A 22,537-nucleotide genomic window follows, 5' to 3' on the forward strand; every position below is an offset into this window, starting at 1 on the left:
ATGCAGTACCAGCACCTCCAGTCAGAGCTCAACAACTTTTCACCTGGAGTGCTGGCACTTTTTTTTTTTAAAACAAAAAAAGCACTGATTGGTACCAATATTATAAATGTTCAGGGATTGGATGAGCTGTGCCACGCCAGATAGCTGTGAATGTGTTATGACAGCCAAATAAGAATCTCATTGAGATGTTTCTATCACCTGTTTTGGGAGTTATAATGTTATTAGAAGATTTACCCAGCGTTACCCAGGTGCTTCACAGAAGTAACCTTCAAGGTCATATGCAATGTCCCCAGCTCTGTGCTGTTGCTTCTTTTTCAGAGGCTGCAGTGTTAGGAGCCAGAGCTCATGGAGAGCCTGCTTTTAAACAGGATCCCCACAAATGTTGGGATCCCCAAATGCCTCCCCTTTCTGTGTTGCAGGGGGGAAGGGGGATAGATAGCATTCCAGAGAGCCAGCTTAAAAGCCAGCTCCTTGTGAGTACTGGCTCCTTTGCCTCCCCCCCCCCCGCCCCTCTTGCTGCTGCCCCCTGCTCGCCCCCGTGCTGGTGTGGAGCATCAGCTCCTGCCTGCCCCTCTATGTTGCAGCCTCTGGAGCCATCTCCTCCCGCACATGCAAATGTGTAAGCACTGAAAAGGTCAGCCTTTTCACATTTACAAAACAAACAAAGACTAGAAGCTGTATCTGGAATTTGGTGTCCCTGTGTCTTACCATGTGGGTGGAGTACTGGAAAAGATGCACAGACACACAGGACAGACAAACTCTTACATATACAGTAGACTGGAAGACTTACTCGGCATTGCATGGGTCCTTCAGGGCAGGGGGCGGGTGATGTGCAAGGGTGGAGTTTTGGGAGGGTGGGGGGGCAGCAGAGGTGTGCAGAGGGATGCAGATTGCTTTGCTTCCCTTTCCCTGCACTACCAGGGAGTGAGAGGAAAGTACTTGCATTCCATGCAAGCCTCTCACACATGGCTGGTGAAGGGAGGGGGAAAAGGAGTAAATAATGGAATACAAGCCCTGTCCCCTCACTCCCTGATAGTCTAGGGAATGGGATGAAAAGCAAACTGAATCCCAGCGCACATGGCTGCTGCCCCTGCACTCCCCGCGAAACTCTGCCCTTGGTGGTTTGTGGCAGGTGGGACTTTTTCCCTTCCCTGTGCCTCATCCTGGCATGGAGGGAGACTGGCATGGGCTTTCTCTCTCATCCCTCCTGGTTCAGGGGCCACTTGAGGCTCTCTTTCTCCACACCGCTCTGTCTGAGTTGAAGGGAGGCCGGGGGAGGAGAGAGGGGTTTCTCTTCCACCCCCCACCTTCCAGGGCAGGGGGGGAGTAATGGGGGATGTCTCCTGGGCAGAGGGGGCCCACTTACCCAGTCTGATGGTGAGCAAGACGGCAGAGCCCTAGTCCTGCAGGCCATTCTCCTGGCCCCCAGTGGTCACTCTGCAGTAGAGTTCTCCTCTGCACTCGCTGTCCCCAGTGGTGACTGTCAGAACCATCCCACCTCTCTCTGGCCCCTTCCTTCCCATGTTCTGGAAAACAGTCCCATTCCCAGCACTTCCTGTTTTTGTGGCACAGCCAAACCCTGACCTTGCTTTAGATAGAAGAAGAGGAAGCTGCAAACCAAATCTGGTGGTCCTAGTTCTTACCATTTAGGAGGAGTCCTCGAACAAACAGACAAATAGACTGACAGATAGACAGACAGATGCAATATATAGACAGACACAGTACATTTCTATTTCAAACTTGTACTGTGAATCTGGGGGGCATTCCCAGAGAGATTGGTTTCAGCACTGCTATCCCATTTGATGTCCCATAAAGGGTCATCTGCAATATAATGAACCCATGGAAAGGATCTAGTGGATGGCCCTTATGTAGAGGATGACCATGGTCAGAGAACTCCAAGTCTTTTTCATGACATCTGCTATGAACTTGTGTTTGGAACAAAGAACATACAAGCCAGGTGTCAAAAGAATATGGAAAGTAGCTGCATTTTCTCCATTTTATCTTCTTCGCAGCTCAGCTTGTCTCTGGAGTAACTGTTCTCCAAAGGAAGCTCTGAACGATGGACTGAGTGACCCATCCCATCTATGGATGTGTTCCAGAGGGACTTACAAATTAGCAAACTCACCAACACTGCTCAGAACCTGATACCCTGAGATTTCAGCGTTCATGTGAGTCTAGACTATATGGCTCTGCCAACAGAGCCATGTAAATTAGCTTACCCAACATAGTCAATGAAGCAGGGATTTAAATAATCCCTGCTTCATTAAAATAAAAATGGCCACCGCGCTGTGCCGCCAATCAGCTGATCTAGCACAGCACGGGAGTCTAGGCGCAGATCGGTCGACAAGGGAAGTCTTTGTCGACCACTCCAGTAAACTTAGTTTCACGAGGTATAAGGGAGCGGTTGACAAAGGCTTCCCTTGTTGACCGATCTGCGTCTAGACTCTCACGCTGTGCCGAATCAGCTGATTGTTAGCACAGCACGATGGCCATTTTTATTTTAATGAAGTGGGGATTATTTAAATCCCCGCTTCATTGACTATGTTGGGTAAACTAGTTTCCTTGGCTCTGTCGGCAGAGCCACGTAGTCTAGACACACCCTAGGGCTGCGTCTAGACTGGCATAATTTTCTGCAAATGCTTTTAACAGAAAAGTTTTTCCATTAAAAGCATTTGTGGAAAAGAGTGTCTAGATTTTTCCATTAAAAGCACTTTTTGCGGAAAAGCGTCCATGCCTATCTAGACGCGGTTTTGTGCAAGAAAGCCCCGATCACCATTTTCGCCATCGGGGTTTTTTTGCGCAAAACGGTTCTCAGTTGTCTACACTGGCCCTCTTGCGCAAAAGCATTTGCACAAGAGGGCTTTTTCCTGAATGGGAGAATCATTGTATTTGTGGAAGAACACTGACAATCTTACACGAGATCATCAGTGTTCTTGCGCAAATTCAAAGTGGCCAGTGTAGACAGCTGGCAAGTTTTTCCGCAAAAGCAAATGCTTTTGCAGAAAAACTTGCCAGTCTAGACGCAGTGTAAGTGTTTTACCATTTAACAACTCTTCTTTTTTTTCATAATAAACCTTTAGTTTTAGGCACAAAAGGATTGGCTGGCAGTGCGTTATTTTGGGTAAGATCTAAACCATTACTGACCTGGTAACATGACTGACCTTGGCGTCAGAAGAACATTTTGTGTATTTGAACAAAGTTTTTAAGTAGTTTCTCACTATACTGGACCAGGGTCCTGAGTGAGAGTGAAAGAACTGGCATGCAATGAGAGGGGCTGTAGGATTTCTTTTTTCAGCTTCTGAATAACCACTGTGGGGATCAGAAGCACAGTTTGTGACTGGTTAGTGAATTTAACTTCAATGTCACCAAGCAGTTTGGGGAGTATATGTTCTCCTTTTGCAGCCTGCCCTGACCTTGGTATTTCCAGTGAGGGCTGCCCCAGGCACACTGGGGGTATGTCTATATTGTAGTGCTATTTTGGGATACTTCTGGTGTTCCAAAATAGCTTTTCCGCATCTTGACAGTGCACCTATTATTTCAAAATATCTTTCAAAATAATGTGGGTGCTATTTCAAGGTGACTGTAAACCTTGTTCCAGAAGGATTAAGGGACATTTCATAAAAGTGATTTATTTTGAGTGGATATTTTCAGAGATGTAAGCAGGGTCTGAATCAATGCTTCCATTACAGCCAGATAGAATGGGAAAGGAATCCTGGGTATGGTTATATAAATCTAGTTCAGTCAGTGCTATAGTCCTACTGGATGCCCACTTCTTAGAATGGTATTTTGCCTATTGTACTTAATTTGGATGTTATTTGGCCAAATCCAACACAGGGTGGATCACAGGAACAGTGGCCAGCAGGCAGCAAGCCATGTTAACTCTAAATGTAAGAATTGTAAAATATGAGCACCAAGGCTTTCAGTTACCGGGAATGCTGAAAAGCAGACTGTTTAACCCAGTCAAAGGAGAGACACTGTCATTGTAAAGAATGTTGGATGGACAAGGCTTTCTCTTCCAGACTCTGTGAAATCAAGTGGAGGAAGAGCAGAGCTTTGAACCAGCAGGCTACATGTCCTGCAGGTGTGAGCTGTGAGACTGGTTCAACCTGTTTCTCCCTCCTCCCCCTTTGTTCTAAAGATAGAACTAAAACAGACTCCATAAGAAATAATGTTATTATTTTAAAATGTTATTCCAGGGGATGCTGGAATCTTTTGGCTGGCCTGTGCTGTGGGCCAAGAGCTGAAATCACAGATGCTGACAGAGACATGAAATCACTTGGATTGGCCTAGAGCCAAATCCATCACAGGGCCAGCAGGGTGGCTGGCAGGAGCAGTGGCCAGCAGGCAGCATAGCAGTGGCAGAGAGCAGTGAACAGGTGGATGGCAAATGACCAGTGGAGTAAATGAGATGCCTTCTAACGCATCCACCCCCCAGGATGGGAAGTGAACTCTGCAGATCACTTCTCAACTCTGCTTTTCCTGACGGAGGGCAGCAACTATGAGTAGGGTGCAGAGAAGGGCTGGGCATGTAAAAGGGACACTTACATTGCTGGACTTGTGAGCTGGAGAGCCAAAGGACATTGCTCAATCCACTTAAGCTAGGACATTTGCTCGTGGGTTGATTCTGAACTCTGCCTGGGGTATTTTCCCAAGTTAATGACATATTACTTCTCTCCCTCTTTCATTAAAAGTTTCTTTTCTACACTCAGGCTCAATGTGTGTACATGGGGAAGCATTGCCTCTCAGAGGCACCCAGGGGTTTGTATGAATTTCCCAGGTTAGTCGAGCCAGTTCTGTGTTCGATGGATGGAGAGGAACCCCTAGATATTGAGCACAATGCTGGCTGCTGTTGGCGCTATTTGACGAAGGGTTACAGAGAACTACCCACAATGACTCCAAGATCTCTGTATTGAGTGTTTATAGCTAATTTAGTCCATCATTTTGTATGTATAGTTGTGATTATTTTTCAAATGTGCAATTCTTTGCATTTATCAACATTAAAACTCATTTGCCATTTTGTTGCCCAGTCACCTAGTTTGGTGACATCCTTTTCAAATTCTTCACAGTCTGCTTTGATCTTAACTATCTTGAACAGTTTAGTATCATATGCAAATTTTACTGCCTCACTGTTTGCGTCTTTCTCCAGATCATTTATAAAGATATTGAATAGGATTGGTAACAATACGGACCTTTAGGAGACACCACTAGTTATTTCTTCTCATTCTGAAAACTGACCATTTTTATCTACCCTTTGTTTCCTGTCTTTTAACCAGGAGAGGACCTTCCCTCCTATCCCATAACATCTTACTTTACTTAAGAGCCTTTGATGAAGGGCCTTGTCAAAGACTTTCTGAAACCTAAATACACTATATCCACTGGATCCCCCTTGTCCACATGTTTGTTGACCCCTTCAAAGAACTGTAATAGATTAGTAAGGCATGATTTCTTTACAGAAACTCCATGTTGACTTCCCCTGACAAATTATGTTAATCTACGTGCTTGACAATTCTATTCTTTACTATAGTTTCAACTAATTTGCCCGGTACTGACATTAGACTTACTGGTCTGTAATTGCCAGGATCTTCTCTAGAGCCCTTTTTAAATATTGGTGTCATGTTAGCTATCTTCCAGTCTTTCGGCACAGAAGCTAATTTAAAGGGTAGGTTACAAACCACAGTAAATAGTTTTGCAATTTCACATTTGAATTCTTTTAGAACTCTTGGGTAAATGCCATCTGGTCCCAGTGACTTGTTACTGTTAAGTTCATCAATTTGTTCCAAAACCTCCTCTAATGACACCTCAGTCTAGGACAATTTCTCAGATTTGTCCCCTAAAAAGAATGGCTTAGGTTTGGGAATCTCCCACATATCCTCAGCTGTGAAGACCAGAGCAAATAATTCATTTTGTTTCTCTGCAATGGCCTTATCATCTTTGAGTGCTCCTTTAGCATCTCGATCATCCAAGGACCCCACTGGTTGTTTAACAGGTTTCCTGCTCCTGATGTACTTAAAAAACATTTTGCTATTCCTTTGAGTTTTTGGCTAGCTGTTCTTCAAACTCCTTTTTGGCTTTTCTTAGGCTGTGTCTATTTTACGGAGTTTTTCTGAGATACCGGACTATCTCACAAAAACTCTGCCGAGTCCAGGTTATGTGTCTGGTCTTCCAAAAAATTTTTCCAACGAGCAGACACACTCTTTCTGAAACCTCGTATTCCTCATTTTATGGGGAATAAGAGCTCTTTCAAAAGAAGACGTTTTACTAACATTTGTCCCTTTGTAGATGGGCCAAAGGTCAGAAAATCCTCTGCCAAAAAGAGAATCGGAAAAAGGTATGCAAATTGCAGTTTGCAATTTGCGTACTTTTTTCCAAAAACAAAAAAACAAAAAAAACCCAGTGGTGTAGACATAACCTCATTATATTTTACACTTATTTTAACAAAATTTATGTTCCTATTTCCTTCACTAGGATTTAACTCCCACTTTTTAAACAATGCCTTTTTATCTTTCACTGATTCTTTTACTTGGCTGTTTAGCCATAGTGGCACATAGCAAACACATATTATCATCCAAAGCCCAAGATTTGGTGGTGAACAACTATCCAGATATATGTTGAGAAAATAACACAGTGGGGCACAGACTATCCAATAAGTTCTTGGACTGCATTGGAGACAACTTTTTATTTCAGAAGGTTGAAAAAGCTTCCAGGGGGGAAGCTGTTCTAGATTTGATTCTACCAAATAGGAAGGAACTAGTTGAGAATTTGAAAGTGGAAGGCAGCTTGGGTGAAAGTGATCATGAAATCATAGAGTTCACAATTCAAAGGAAAGGTGGAAGGGAGAACAGCAAAATAGAGACAGTGGATTTTGGGAAGGAGGATTTTGGTAAGCTCAGAGAGCTGATAGGTAAGGTTCCATGGCAATCAAGACTGAGGGGAAAAACAACCGAGGAGAGTTGGCAGTTTTTCAAAGGGACATTATTAAGGGCCCAAAAGGAAGCTATTCCACTGCATCGGAAAGATAGAAAATATGGCAAAAGACCGCCTTGGCTTACCCATGAGATTTTGCATGATCTACAAATAAAAAAGAAGTCATAAAAAATGGAAAGTAGGACAAATTACAAAGGATGAATATAGGCAAACAACACAGGAATGCAGGGGCAAGATTAAAAAGGCAAAGGCACAACATGAGCTCAAACTAGCTATGGGAATAAAGGGAAACAAGAAGACTTTTTATAAATACATTAGAAGCAAGAGGAAGACCAAGGACAAGGTAGGCCCACAGGTCAGTGAAGAGGGAGAAACAGGAACAGGAAACTTGGAAATGTCAGAGATGCTTAATGATTTCTTTGTTTCGGTTTTCACTGAGAAGTCTGAAGGAATGACTAACATAGTGAATGCTGGTGGGAAGGGGGTAGGTTTAGAAGATAAAATAAAAAAAAAAACAAGTTAAAAATCACCTAGGAAAGTTAGATGCCTGCAAGTCACTAGGGCCTGATGAAATGCATCTTAGAATACTCAAGGAGCTGTTAGAGGAGGTATCTGAGCCTCTAGCTATCATCTTTGGAAAATCATGGGAGACAGGAGAGATTCCAGAAGACTGGAAAAGGGCAAATATAGTGTCCATTTATAAAAAGGGAAATAAGAACAACCCAGGAAACTACAGACCAGTTAGTTTAACTTCTGTGCCAGGGAAGTTAATGGAGCAAGTAATTAAGGAAATCATCTGTAAACACTTGGAAGGTGGCAAGGCGATAGGGAACAGCCAGCATGGATTTGTAAAGAACAAATCATGTCAAACCAATCTGATAGCTGTCTTTGATAGGATAACGAGTCTTGTGGATAAGGGAGAAGTGGTGGATGTGGTATACCTAGACTTTAGTAAGGCGTTTGATACGGTCTCGCATGATATTCTTATCAATAAACTAGGCAAATACAACTTAGATGGGGCTACTGTAAGGTGGGTGCATAACTGGCTGGATAACCGTACTCAGAGAGTAGTTATTAATGGTTCACAATCTTGCTGGAAAGATATAACAAGTGGGGTTCTGCAGGCATCTGTTTTCGGACTGGCTCTCTTCAATATCTTCATCAATGATTTGGAGACTGGCATAGAAAGTATGCTTATTAAGTTTGCAGATGATACCAAGCTGGGAGGGGTTGCGACTGCTCTGGAGGATAGGGTCATAATTCAAAATGATCTGGACAAATTGGAGAAATGGTCTGAGGTAAACAGGATGAAGTTTAACAAAGACAAATGCAAAGTGCTCCACTTAGAAAGGAACAAGCAGTTTCACACATTGGCTGTGTCTACACTGCATTGTCTACGTCTACATTGGCACCCCTTTCCGGAAAAGAGATGCAGATTAGACACTTCGGAATTGCAAATCTGCGGGGGATTTAAATAACCCCACGGCATTTGCATTTACATGGCTGCCGCTTTTTTCCAGCTTGGGGATAAGCCAGAGAAAAGCGCCAGTCTAGATGCGATTCTCCGGAAAATAAGCCCTTTTCCGGAGGACTTCTTATTCCTACTTTCAAGCCATGTAAATATTTAAATCCCCCGCGGATTTGCAATTTCGACTCGTCTCATTAGCATCCCTTTTCTGGAAAGGGGTGCCAATGTAGACGTAGCCATCCAGAATTGGAAGCAACTGTCTAGGAAGAAGTATGGCAGAAAGGGATCTAGGGATTATAGTGGACCACAAGCTGAATATGAGTCAGCAGTGTGATGCTGTGGCAAAAAAAGCAAACATGATTCTGGGATGCATTAACAGGTGTGTGAGGAAGACACGAGAAGCCATTCTTCCGCTCTACTCTTCACTGGTTAGGCCTCAGCTGGAATATTGTGTCCAGTTCTGGGCAATGCATTTCAAGAAAGATGTGGAGAAATTGGAGAGGGTCCAGAAAAGAGCAATGAGAATGATTAAAGGTCTAGAGAACATGACCTATGAAGGAAAGGCTGAAGGAATTGGGTTTGTTTAGTTTGGAAAAGAGAAGATTGAGGGGGGACATGATAGCAGTTTTCAGGTATCTAAAAGGGTGTCATAAGGAGAAGGGAGAAAACTTGTTCATCTTGGCCTCTGAGGATAGAACAAGAAGCAATGGGCTTAAACTGCAGCAAGGGAGGTTTAGGTTGGACTTTAGGAAAAAGTTTCTGTCAGGGTGGTCAAACACTGGAATAAATTGCCCAGGGAGGTTGTGGAATCTCCCATCTCTGGAGATATTTAAGAGTAGGTTAGATAAATATCTATCAGGGATGGTCTGGACAGTATTTGGTCCTGCCATGGGGTAAGGGACTGGACTCGATGACCTCTCAAGGTCCCTTCCAGTCCTAGTATTCTATGATTCTATGACTGTTTCTAAATAGGAAGGTATAACAAGTGAAGCGGGTTCACTTGCTTTTACACACAGCTTTTTCCCTCAGGGTGGCTTGTGGGGAAGTCAGCGGCTGCTCCGATGCACCCCCTTTGGGTGAGTTGTTCTCTTGAGGTGACTGCCCTCTGGCAGTGACCACTCCGTTATTGGTCCACTCCCCCGTCTGGGGGGGAGGGGCTGGGTCATTGTTCTTGCTTTGGTCCTCCTTCAGTGTCCTCCCTACTCCCTGGGACCCCTAGTTCTTCCCAGGAACACCCAGCTCCCTCCTGGAACACCCAGTTCCTCAGCACCTGCCAGGCCTCAGTGGCCCACTGCCAGTCCCTATCTAGCCCCACCGGGCAGACTGCAGTTTCTCCAGGCCCCTCCTCCCTGGCCAAGGGCGCGCCTCTGCCATTCGATTGCCTCCTGCAACCCTGCCTTGCAGTTTTATGGCTTGGAGCTTTCCTGGCTCAAACTTCCCCAGCCTATCGCAGCTGTCTCCATGCACACCGCAGCTGCCTTCTTGCAGCCCGACCTTTTAGGGCTGCCTCCATGTGAGCCCTGGGCCTCAGGCCAGATAGCCTGGGTTTGTTAGGCCAAAGCCTCTCATTGCAGGCCATCAGGCTGATCTCTCTTCTCCTCCCAGGAGCTGCTCTTATTGCCTGGCCCTCCTTATCTGCCTCAGCTGGGCTTCCCTCACTCCAGCGCCTAGCCCCTTAAAGGGCCAGTGCACGGCCATGCCCTGGCACACAAGTAATCAGAATGTGTCACGGGGTTAAAGGGAAGAAATTCTGTTAGCAGATATGTTTTCATTGGTTGTAAGTGGAAGGTGCTGTAAGGATTGTAACTCACTGAGCATTACACAAGGCCTTGCAAACAGATCCTGTACATGAGTGAGTGAGGGCATTCCTACAGATTGCTAGTCTGGAAAATCTCCATTTCTATGTGGCTGTGGAATGGCGGCTGGGGTTTTAGTATCTTTATCCAGGCTTAAAGGCCTGGAAGCCAGTGAACAGTGTCCACTGGCACAACAGTGGGTGGTGAAAGACTGTCATGAGGGAGAAACTTAAAAAACAAGAAATGGTCTGGTAGCACTTTATAGACTAACAAAACATGTTGATGGTATCAGTAGCATTCGTGGGCACAGCCCACTTCTTCAGATGACTCCGGTCACAATCCCATTGACATGGTTTGTTAGTCTATAAAGTGCTACCAGACCATTCATTGTTTTTTTAAGTTTATCCTTGTCAGGGGGTACACACCCCCCTGTGCCTCAGTGCCCCCTGACTGTCCTCATATAGCCCCTCTCAGGGCAAGTTACAGTCTGTATGGGTTGCTCATCATAGGCATTTGTCTCAACAGCTCTGCTTACCTAATCGGCCTCCTGATCAGCTCGCAAACCAGAGTCTTTGTCTCCAGCCCCTAGCCAAGGGGAGTCTTGGCTGGCCTACTCCCAGCCTTTACTGGCTCTCCCCAGCTTGTCTCCCTCCAAGGAGCTCCTGCTTCCTCTGCAGTCAGCCCTCCACTGGCTCTTTCCCCCAGCAAACTGTGCTCCTCCCTTTATAGCTGACAGCTTGGCTCGCCTAGCCACCCGGGCTTCCCGGATCTCTGACAGCTGGGGTCTAATTAGCCTAACCGCTTCAGCTGGGTTCTTTCAGCCACCCTAATTGGTTCAGCTCGCTTCTACAAGCCTTCTACAAGCCAATTGTGCTGCCCTCGATGGTTGCCAGCTGGGCTCTCCCTAGCCCAAACAGCTCCAGCTGGCCTCTTTCTTTCTAGCCCTCGCTCAGGGCCTGAGTCCTGGCCTTAAAGGGCCAGTCAGTGCAGGGCAGGTGCCCTGTCACAATCCTGCACAGACTAACTTGGCTACCTCCTGAAGTCTGTCATGAGGGAGTTTGGCCAATGAGAGGACAGGGCCCGTGATGGTGAGGAGCAGGCTGTTGTTGGTAAATTCACTTGGCTCCCTCTGATATTTGCTTAATGGGTGGCAACTTTCTTGGTTAACCTGGTTCCAGTGCAGAGCCTCCTAGTGTGCAATAGAACCTGGCACTGCTGTTCCGACTGGAGCTGTGCCCTGAACTGTGGTGCCATTTCTGAGTCCAAGGTGAGGTTTCAGCTAATTTCTGCACTTGCAAAATCTTGGAGTGGCCCCCATTAGAAATTATTGCCCACCCCTGGTATAGATTCTAAGTAATATGTTGATTCATTTGAACTTTTAGAAAATGAAAAATTCAATTTTCTTTTTCATATTTGGGTTGACAAGTTTTCTCCCTTCCTCCCCCTTTCTATGTTTCTATCTTTTCTTCCATTGGAAAGAAAGTTGTTGGAAAAAAAAGCAAAAAGGAGTATGAGAAGGCATATCCTCACGCACTCAAGGGAGAGAAGGGAACTGTTCATTTTCAGCACTGTATACTGAATTATAAATTCATTTATAATGAAGCCAAGCCTGAAAGGGATTTCTGTGCAGTAGGGAAAGGCACCTCCGTGGTCCCAGCACTACTCCTTTTCCAAACTGCAAAGCCTGCTGCAGTAAGGGAGGAGGCTGAGCTACCTGATTTCCCAAGGTCTCCTCCAGTTCCATGATGAAATCTTCTCAAGATGTTAAGACTATTTTACAGAAAGTGGAAAGTGTGAAGCAGCCGCCAGCTGGGAGTCTCTAGTAGCTCCCCCTCTAATTGTTGTAGCAGTGATTTGGAGAAGAATGGGGACACAGAGTTGGGAATATTTACCTAAGCCATGGGAGAATGTGCTGTACCTGCTGCCCTGCCCTGCACAAGGACAGACTTGCTGACATTTTTGCTGGAGAACCCAGGGCTTTGTGATGCTATTTACTGTGATTTTATTTTCCATACCTTTGCAATTGTCATAGAAGGTTGAGGATCCAGCTCCCCCTCCCCTCGCTGTGCCCTGAGGTTCCCCTGCTCTGGGGCAGTGTCACACACTGAGGGCAGGTGTCACTAATCCAGCTTTGCTCCTTCACTTACCTGAGCAAACCACACCGGCATCATTGTCGTGTGAGCACGGAGAGGTCCCCAGGGCAGTGACAGGGCAATGCCCCAAATGGGGTTCAGTACCTTCACAATAAAATGTGTCTGCCCAGACAGGGCCGGTTCCCTTCCCAAAGTGCCCTCCTCCTGGCACCGACACAGCGAATCCGCAGTCGAGCTGATGACAGAGAACGTTGGCGTCTGATAGATCCCAGCGTGAGTCACAGAGGGTTCCCCAGGCACCAAACTCCTGGATCTCCACCCTCCCGGAGCAGGTTGTGCTGCCGTTCACCAGCCGGAACTCTGTGAGCCCTGGGGAGAAGGGAGAAGGGTTTAGAGAGAAGGAGCCTTGGAATTAATTTAAAACAAATGTATTAGGGTGCCAACCCTCCTGGTTTTGCTGGGAGTTGTGTGGAATCAGGCCCTAGTGCAGAGGTGGGCAATAATTTTTGATGGGGGTTCACTCCAAGAATTTGGTAAGTGATCAAGGGCTGCACTCTTCCATGATATTAATGGAGGAGGTGGGGATATGTGATGGAGGTTGGGTGCAGAAGGGAGCTTGGGGTAATGAATTGGGGTGCAGGAGGGTTTGTGGGGTCTGGAAGGGAATTTTGTTGAAGGAGGAAGTTGTGACATGGAACAAGGGACAGATTCAGGGGTTTGGGCTGTGATTTAGGACAGGGGGTATTGTGATTTGGAGCAGGGGGCAGGACAAGGTGCAGGGATTTGGGTTGTGACCTAGGGAAGGAGGGGAATATGAGCAGGGGCAAGGGTTTGGGGTTCAGAGGCTGGGAGGAGGTATGTGCTCAGGAGGAGGGCAGAGGGTTTGGGCTATGTGGAGCAGGTGTGGGGGCAGTGGGCTGGGGGAAGGGAGGGGCTGGGATGCCAGAGGCAGGCTTTGGTTGGGAGACCTGCATTGGGTGACTCCCAGCCAGCAACCAGCACATTTCTCAGGGAGACTCTTTCCCTGCCTGCCCTGCCCCCTTCCTCCCCCCCCCCCCCCCCAGGCTGCAGGGCCATGTGCCTGAGGGGAGGTGGGAGTGGTGCTTCATGGGATTGTGCTGGGGGCGGGGCAGCACCTGAAGCCTCTCCTTCCTCTCCTCCCCATTGCAGCATTGAATCACAAAGGGCCGGCTGCTGCTTTTCCAAGCAGCATGGAGGGGCCAGGGCAAGCAGGGAGTTTGCCTGAGGCTGGCTCCCTGTTGTGTCCACAGGCTGGATCCAGTGGCGTGGCAGGCCAGATTAGACCTGTCGACTGTATTTTGTCCAACCCTATCCAGCTCCTGGAGGCTACTGTTGCCAAACCAGAAAATTCTGGACACTACCAGTCTGGCAGTCCAGCAGGGCTAAGGTAGGTTCCCTGCCCTCCTCTCATGCTGTGCCACTCCCAGAGGCATCCGGCACTGTCCCTGTAGCCTTTGGTGGGGGAAACGGTCTCTGCATGCTGCCCTGTGCCGAGTCCATTGCCCAGAGCTGTGGAGCCAATGCCCAGGACAGGGGCAGATTGTCAAGCTCCTGATCCCTACCCCCGCCACAAGGGATGTTCAAGTTGATTTTGGAAGGTGGCTGAGGTAAGTGATGTCCCCTCCCAAACCGCACAGCCTGCCCCAGACCTGAGCCTCCTCCTACACCGAAATCCCTTCATGGAGTCCACAGCTACATTCAAATTTCCTCCCAATGCCAACATCCCACACCCCTTCCTGCACCCCCATGCCTGCTCCAGGTTCACCCTCTCACTCCCAAACTGCCTCCCAGAGCCCACATCCCCTCCTGTACCTCAGCCCTTTGCCCCTGTGAGGGTGGTTGAGAGGAAGTGATGGAGGGAGGGGGTTGGTGTGATTGGGGGTTATGGCCTCAGAGAAGGGGCAGGTAGGGGTGGGGTAAAACTGTTTTGTTGGTGCCATTAGGCAGTTGGCAGTTGGGAGATTTGTCCTTTCTCTGATTGTCTTGGATCATTTGCATTTTATGAGAAGCTGATGCCAACCCAGCTCCCTACAGAGTGTGATCATGTTACTGCTGCATCGTAACCCCAACTACACTTAGGACTGAATTTTACACTTAGGGATTTTAAACACTTTGGACTGAATCCTTACGTGAGCATATGACTCCGACATCATTTCTGTGTGAGCATGTCTGGCTGCCGTGTGACACCCTAGGACAGTACACGTGGTGGGACTCAGTCCCTTCACACTGGAATGCTTCAGTCCAGACCGGTCCACGTCCTTCTCCAAAGTGAGCTCTCCCTCGGACAGACAGAACCGTTCCACACTGCAGTTCGGTACAGATGACGCTGGCAGCTTTGAGATCAAAGTGCGCATCACAGACTGTGGCCCATAATTCTCCATTGCTTATCTCCACACGTCCTGAGCAGTCACTGTGCCCTCCAACCAGCCGGGGCTTAATGTGCCCTAGAAAGTCAATGAAGGCAGGAATGAACCGAGAGGCCTAGTGATTTAATTGCTCCCTTGCCATGGAACTTTGGCTAAAACCCCATCGTGGTTCACTGCCTATGTGCAGATATTGATGGGAAACAAAAAAGCAACAGATAATAAAAAGAAAGCATTGGAATTAGATAGAGTCAATATACATGAGAAGTTATGATGTGTAGCAGATAAGGGAAGCCAATGACATCAGGAACAATTCATGGGTGGCCTGAATGAAAATGAGCACCTGTGAAACATCTGGTGTCAGTGACATACCCAGGGTCACATAAGAACTCTGTGGGAGAGGCAGGAATAAAATCCAGTCTCCCACGGCAGCATTCGCCTGACTGAACAAGAGACCCTCCTTCTTCTTTCTGCAACCCTCTACCTCACACGCAGCAAGAAATGCATAGTCCTAATTCAGAGCACTGTCTGTACTGAATGAGATAAGGGTCTTCTGGGGAAAACAGCAGGCTCTGTCATTCAAGACTGAATTGTAATGCACATACTGAAGTGGGCCGAAAATTGGTAAAGACAACTTTAATTCTGCCATTTCCTTATTTTCTATGGCTCAACTTTGCAAACTTACTGTTTCAGTTTTAATAGGACGGTGATTTTACCTTTGGGTACAGCCCCAGGGAGAATGATTTTGTTATGCTACATTTAATTTTCTTTAGGAAATATGCTTACACATAACAAGGAAATGCTTTATGCAAAATATTTTTGTAAGATGTCATTTGAAAAGATATAATCTGCTGAACATGTATATCCTATTTATGTCCATGTATCATTCCTGTAATTGAAGTTAGAAATGTGACATATTAACCTGTGTTACTAATGCAGAGGTGGTAATTGATGGTCATTAAGGATATTTCAGAAACTTGATGGCTCATTGATATGAGCAATGATCTGAACATTGATTTGTTTTTTCTGTAAGCCTGGGAGAGAGGGGCTATGGCTGATCCTACCAAGACAAACTTCTGAAATACCCTTAATGGCCATGACTTAGCCTGTCTATATGACCCCGGATACTGGGATTCACCTTGGAAACTGAACTTTTCCATTGAAAGTAAGAAAAAGTTGAAACTGAATACAAAGGGATTCCACCTTTGGCAAAATCAATATGAAGGTGGGAGGAAAAAAACCCAGCAGTAGCTCCCATACGCCCGGACACCCCTGCTTATTACCAAAGATGACTGCTGGAAACATTTGACAGACCAGTGGAAATGATCAAGTCCAAACTGACAATAATTGAAGGTAGGAAATTCCATGTAACCAGTTTCTTCTCACAGTAGCTTAGCTGGTGATTTTTAACTGATAACCTCTTCAATACGACTTTCTATACTGAATAAAATCACTTTATTTATAAACCCAGTGTCAATAACTATTAAGGGGGAAGCAATCTTTATGTAAGAAAGGAGGTGAACTCCATAATTTCAGTGTCTGTATTACATAGCCTGTGGACCATCTCCATGTAATTTCCTTATTTATTTCTGCTCAAATTTCCTGACAGGTAAGATTTTGTGAATAATTTCCAAGGTTTTAAAAATGAATTAAAATAACAGAATTTCTACAATCACAGAATCCTAGGGCTGAAAGAGACCTCAGGAGGTCAAAAAGTCTAGCTCCTTGCCCAAAGCAGGACCAATCCCAACTAAATCATCCCAGCCAGGGCTTTGTCAAGCTGGGACCAAAAAACCTCTAGGGATGGAGATTTCACCACCTCCCTAGGGAATCCATTCCAGTGCTTCACCACCCGCCTAGTTTTTCAAGTTTTTCCTAATATCCAACCTAGACCTCTCACACTCTGTCTCCCTTTAAGGAGCACTGAGCCCATTGCTCCTCATTCTGCCATCTGTCACTACTGAGAACAGCCCCTCCCCAGCCTCTTTGGAACCTTCCTTCAAAAAGTTGAAGGCTGCTATCAAATTCCCTCTCACTCTTCTCTTCTGAAGACTAAATAAGCCCAAATCCCTCAGTCTCTCCTCATAGGTCATGCACTCCAGCCCCCTAATCATTTTGATCACTCTCCACTGGACCCTCTCCAATGCGTTCACATCCTTTCTATAGTGGGGGCCCCGGAAACAGACACAATACTACAGATGTGGTCTCACCAAAGCCGAATAAAGGGGAATAATCACTTCTCTGGGTCTGATGGCAATGCTACTTCTAATGCACCTTGTATGCCATTAGCCCTCTTGGCTACAAGAGCACACTGTAGACTCATGTCCAGGTTCTCATCCACTGGAATCCCCAGGTCCTTTTCTGCAGAACTGCTACTTAGCCAGTCGGTCCTCAGCCTGTAACTATGCTTGGGATTCTTCCGACCCAAGTGCAGGACTCTACACTTGTCCTTGCTGAACCTGACATTGAGCTGTTGATCATTACCCATTGGGCCCGACAGACTAGCCAGCTTTCTATCCATCTATCCAACCCATATTCCCTTAACTTACTGGCAAGAATATTGTGGGAGACTGTATCAGAAGGTTTGCTAAAGTCAAGGTATATCACATCCACTGACTTTCCTATATCCACAGAGACAGTTACCTCATCATAGAAGCTAATCAGATTGGTCAGGCACGACTTGCCCTTCATGAATCCATGCTGACTATTTCTGATCACCTTCCCCTTTTCCAAGTGTTTCAAAATGAATTCCTTGAGGATACCCTCCATGATTTTTCCAGGGATTGAGTTAAGGCTGACTGGTCTGGAGTTCCCTGGATTGTCCTTCTTCCCTTTTTTGAAGATGGGCACTACATTTACCTTTTTCCAATCATTCGGGATCTCTCCTAATCGCTACGAGTTTTCAAAGTTAAGGCTGTGCAATGACATTTGCCAACTCCCTCAGTACCCTCACATGCATTAAATCTGGACCCACAGATTTGTGTATGTTTAGCTTTTCTAAATAGTTCCTAACCTGCTCTTTCCCCATCAAGGGCTGTCCACCTCCTTCCCATACTGCTTTGCCTAGTGCATTATGCTAGGAGCTGACCTTGTCTGTGAAGAGAGAGGCACAGAATGTATTGAGTACTTCAACGTTCCCCACATCATCTGTCATTAGGTTACCTCCCTCATCCAGTAAGGGCCCCACACTCTCTCTGATTACCCTTTTATTACTAACATGCCTGTAGAAACCTTTTTTGTTACCCTTCACATCCTTGCTAGCTTCAATTCCAGTTGCGCTTTCGCCTTCCTGATAACTTCCATGCATTCTCGAGCAATATATTTATACTCTTCCCTAGTCATCTGTCCAAGTTTCCACTTCTTGTAAGCTTCCTTTTTGTGCATAAGCTCACCAAGGATGTCCCCAGTAAGCCAATCTGGTTGCCTCCCATATTTGCTTTTCTTACTGTGCATTGGGGTGGATTCTTCCTGTGCCTTCAATAAGGCTTCTTTAAAATACTGACAGCTCTCGTGGACTCCTTTCCCCTTCATGTAAGCATCCAAGGGAATCCAGCCAATCAGTTCTCTGAGATAGTCAAAGTCTGCTTTTCTGAAGTCCAGGGTGTGTATTTTGCTACTCTCTTTTCTTCCTTTGGTCAGAATTCTGAAATCTACCATCTCATGATCACTGCTTCCCAGGTTGTCACCCACCACTACTTCTCCTACTAGTTCCTACCTGTTTGTGAGCAGCAGGTCAAGTGTCATACGGCCCCTGGTCGGTTCCTTCTTGTACCAAGAATTTATCCCCAACATTCTCCAAAAACTTCCTGGATTGTCCGTGTATTGCTGTATTGGTTTCCCAACAGCTGTCAGGGGGTATGTCTACACTACAGCGCTAATTCAAACTAACTTAGTTCAAATTAGTTAATTCGAACTAAGCTAATTCGAATTAGCACATCCAGACTTAAAAACTAGTTTGAATTATTGTTTGCTAATTCGAACTAGCATGTCCACACTGAGTGGACCCTGAATTGAGGTTAAGGATGGCCAGAAGCAGTGCCGGCAGGGCAGCAGATTAGGACTTAGAGCGTGGAGCTGCTGTCTCAGGCTAGCCAAGGGCTGTGCTTAAAGGGACCCGACCCCCACCCCAGACAGACAGTTCTCAGGGGTTCCCCACTTGCAAAGCAGTCCTGGCTTGGAGTGCCCTGAGTACCCACACTCAGCACATCACAGCACTCGGCTATCAGCCCGGCTGCCCTTGCTGCAGGCTGCCATCTGGGGGGAGGGTCAATCGGGGGGCTGCAGGAGAGCTTCCACCCCAAGGAGCCCGCAGAGCCACCCCAGTCCTCCCCATTGGGGGCTCGTACCCCATTCCTCCCTCACCTCCTTCCACTTACCCCTCCCTAGCCCCCCTTCCTGATGTACAAAATAAAGGACACGTGTGTTCAAAAATGGAAACTCTCTTTATTGAACAAAACTCAGGGAGACTGGGGAAAGGAGCTGGGAGAGGGGAAGAGAGAGGGTGGGAGAGGGAAGGGCAACTAAAATGATTAGGGGTTTGGAACAGGTCCCATATGAAGAGAGGCTAAAGAGACTGGGACTTTTCAGCTTAGGAAAGAGGAGACTGAGGGGGGATATGATAGAGGTCTATAAAAGCACAAGTGGTGTGGAGAGGGTGCATAAGGAAAAGTTCTTCATTAGTTCCCATAATAGAAAGACTAGAGGACACCAAATGAAATGAATGGGTAGCAGGCTTCTGTCATGGCTCCTTCTCCACTCTGGCATGATAAATGCAGAAGTGGGGGCCAGCAAGTGTACCCCAAAGCCTTATCTACCAGGCTTTGGTATAAAACTTCCCCCAAAATCTTAAAAACCTAGATCTTGGGAACAAAACTTCCGCTGCCACCACCCAAATGTGGATAAAGAAATCAGGGGGAAGATCATTTGGGAAATCTCACCCCTAAGATAAAAATCAAGGCACACAATTAACCACTGCCAGGTTAATAAAAAGAAAAGAAAGAACTTTTATTCTTACAACAATATCCCTGTTATCAGCCCCTCTTTTCATAGCTCCCTGGTCACTGACTCACTTCTATATGAAGCCCAGGCCTTCCTGATATCCCTGCCCCCGATTAAGGCTCAACCAATGATCAGAGGCTTCTTGATTTCAAACCCTTATTAGAAGCTCACAGCTTCCAATTGGAGGTCAGGGATAGAGTCCAGAGTGACCTAGACAGATTGGAGGATTTGGCCAAAGGAAATCTGATGACGTTAAAAAAGGACAAGAGCAGAGTCCTGCACTTGGGAAGAAAGAATCCCAAGCACTCTTACAGGCTGGGGACCAAATGGCCAAGCAGCAGTTTGGCAGAAAAGGACCTGGAGATTACAGTGGATGAGAAGCTGGAGATGAGTCAACAGTGTGCCCTTGTAGCCAAGAAGGCTAATGGCATATTAGGGTGCATTAGGAGGAGCATTGCCAGTAGGTCTAGGGAAGGGATTATTCCCCTTTATTCAGGGCTGGTGAAGCCACATCTGGAATATTGTGTCCAGTTCTGGGCCCCTTATTACAGAAAGGATGTGGACACATTGGAGAGGGTCCAGTGGATGGCATCCAAAATGATTAGGGGGTTGGAGCACATGATTTATGAGAACACAAAAGGAAAATATATGTAGCACTTTAAAGACTAACAAGATGGTTTATTAGGTGATGAGTTTTTGTGGGCCAGGACCACTTCTTCCGATCGTATTCTGAAAGAGAATTGGGATGATCATATATAACAAAGGAATACAAGGAAGAAAGTGAACACATTATAAACTGAAAAATCAGATTTTAGAACAGAAGGTAGGGAGAAGGAGAGGGAGGAAGGAAATAGCTTATTATAAGTCAATGAGTGGCTAATCTGGAGTGATTAGGACTATCAATAGGTGGGAAAGCTGTCTTTGTAATGTGTAAGGTAATTAGCATCTTTATTAAGGACCATTCATAACGTGTCAAATTTAAGCATGAATGAAAGTTCTGAAGTTTCTGTCTGTAATCTGGTGTTGAAGTCTCTTTGAAGTAAAATGCACATTTTCAGATCTTTAAGGGTATGTCCAGGTAGACTGAAATGTAAACTAACAGATTTTTCTTTGTGAAGATGTCTGTCGTCTTATTTGTGGGCATTAATTCTTTGGCGAAATGAGGGTATGTCTACACTTGCACCCTCTTTTGATAGAGGAATGCAAACGAAGACATTTGAAATTGTAAATGAAGCCAGGACTTAAATATCCCATGCTTCATTTGCATAATCGCAGACTGGCGCTATTTCGAAATAGCACTATTTCAAAATAAAAATGCTGTGTAGACAGTTATTCTGAGAGAAAACCCTTCTCTCGAAATAAGTATTAAACCTCATTTTATAAGGATTTTCTCTTGAAATAACACGTCTACACAGCATCTTTTATTTTGAAATAGCGCTGGTCCGCAATTATGCAAATGAAACACAGGATTTTTTAAATCCCAGCTTCATTTACAATTTCAAATGTCTTCATTTGCATCCCTCTATTGAAAGAGGGTGCAAGTGTAGACATACTCTGACTGAGCAGTCTCTCCAATATACATTGCAGAGGGACACTGCTGGCGCATGATGGCATAAATTATACTGCTGGACGAACAGGAATATGAGTCCTTGATCATATAACTGACATGGTTAGGTCCAGTGATGGTGTCACCAGAGTAAATATGTGGACAAAGTTGGCAATGGGGTTTGTTTCTAGGGAAAGTTCCAGGGTTGGTTTTAATATGGCATGCCCAGTGGTTATTTGTAAGAATCTTCCTGAGGTTAGGTGATTGTCTATAGAAGAGTATGAGTCTGTCACTAAAGCCTCTTGTAGTAAGGTTGCAGTATAGGTTGCAGTTTATTCATAAGGCGTTGATGACAAGTGGTGTTCTATAGTTGGTTTTCTTGGGCCTATCTTAAAGTAGATGGTTTCTGGGTACTTGTCTGGCCCTTTCAATTTATTTTTTTATTTTCCCCTGTGGGTAATTGAGTTTTATGAATGCTTGGTAGAGATCTTGAAGTTTTTGGTCTCTGTCCGTGGGATTGGAGCAGATGCGGTTGTACCTAAGGGCTTGACTATAGAAGATGGATTGTATTGTGTGTCCTGGATGGAAGCTGGAGGCATGTAGGTAAGTGTAGCAGTCTGTGGGTTTTCTGTAGAGAGTGGTGTTTAATTTTCCATCAGTGATTTGTACTGTGGTGTCCAGGAAATGGATATCTCGTGTTGAATGGACCAGGCTGAGATTGATGGTGGGGTATAGGTTGTTAAAGTCTCTGTGGAATGCATGTAGTGTTTCTTGACCATGGGTCCAGATCATAAAGATGTCACTGATGTAGCATATGTAAAGGATGGTAATAGGGGACAAGATCTGAGGAAACGTTGTTCTTAGTCAGCCATAAAGATGTTAGCGTACTGTGGGGCCATGCGGGTACCCACGGCTGTGCCACTGATCTGGAGGTATAAGTTGTCCCCAAATTGGAAATAATTGTGGGTGAGAATAAAGTTACATAGATCTGCTACCAGATTAGCTGTGGTAACCTCTGGGATAATGTTTCTAATCGCTTCTAATGATCTTCATGTGGAATATTGGTTTAGAGAGCTTCTACATCCATGGTGGCAAGGGTTATCAGGGAGGTTATCAATGTTTTGTAATTTTCTCAGGAAGTGAGTGGTATCTCGGAGATAACTGGGAGTGTTGGTAACATAGGGTTTGAGGAGGGAGTCCACATAGCTGGATAATCCAGTAGTGAATGTGCCAATACCTGAAATGGTGGGATGTCCAGGGTATTCACATTTATGGATTTTGGGAAGCAAATAGAACAATCCTGGTCAGGATTCAGAAGGCATTTCTGT

The 22,537-nt window shown here is 45.8% G+C and overlaps 1 protein-coding gene across 1 annotated transcript in view; it reads right to left on the reverse strand.

The window, feature by feature from the left end:
• The window catches only part of LOC142829940 (scavenger receptor cysteine-rich type 1 protein M130-like), a 70,982-nt gene that overhangs the window by 22,282 nt on the left and 26,163 nt on the right, over positions 1 to 22,537 (reverse strand). The window contains 2 exon segments of the mRNA XM_089774575.1: positions 12,336 to 12,650; positions 14,432 to 14,746. Of these exon segments, the coding sequence (XP_089630701.1) occupies positions 12,336 to 12,650; positions 14,432 to 14,746 (630 nt within the window).

This window comes from Pelodiscus sinensis, chromosome 1, assembly GCF_052426305.1.
Source record: "Pelodiscus sinensis isolate ZL-2025 chromosome 1, ASM5242630v1, whole genome shotgun sequence".
In the NCBI taxonomy this organism is placed as follows: Eukaryota; Metazoa; Chordata; order Testudines; family Trionychidae; genus Pelodiscus; species Pelodiscus sinensis.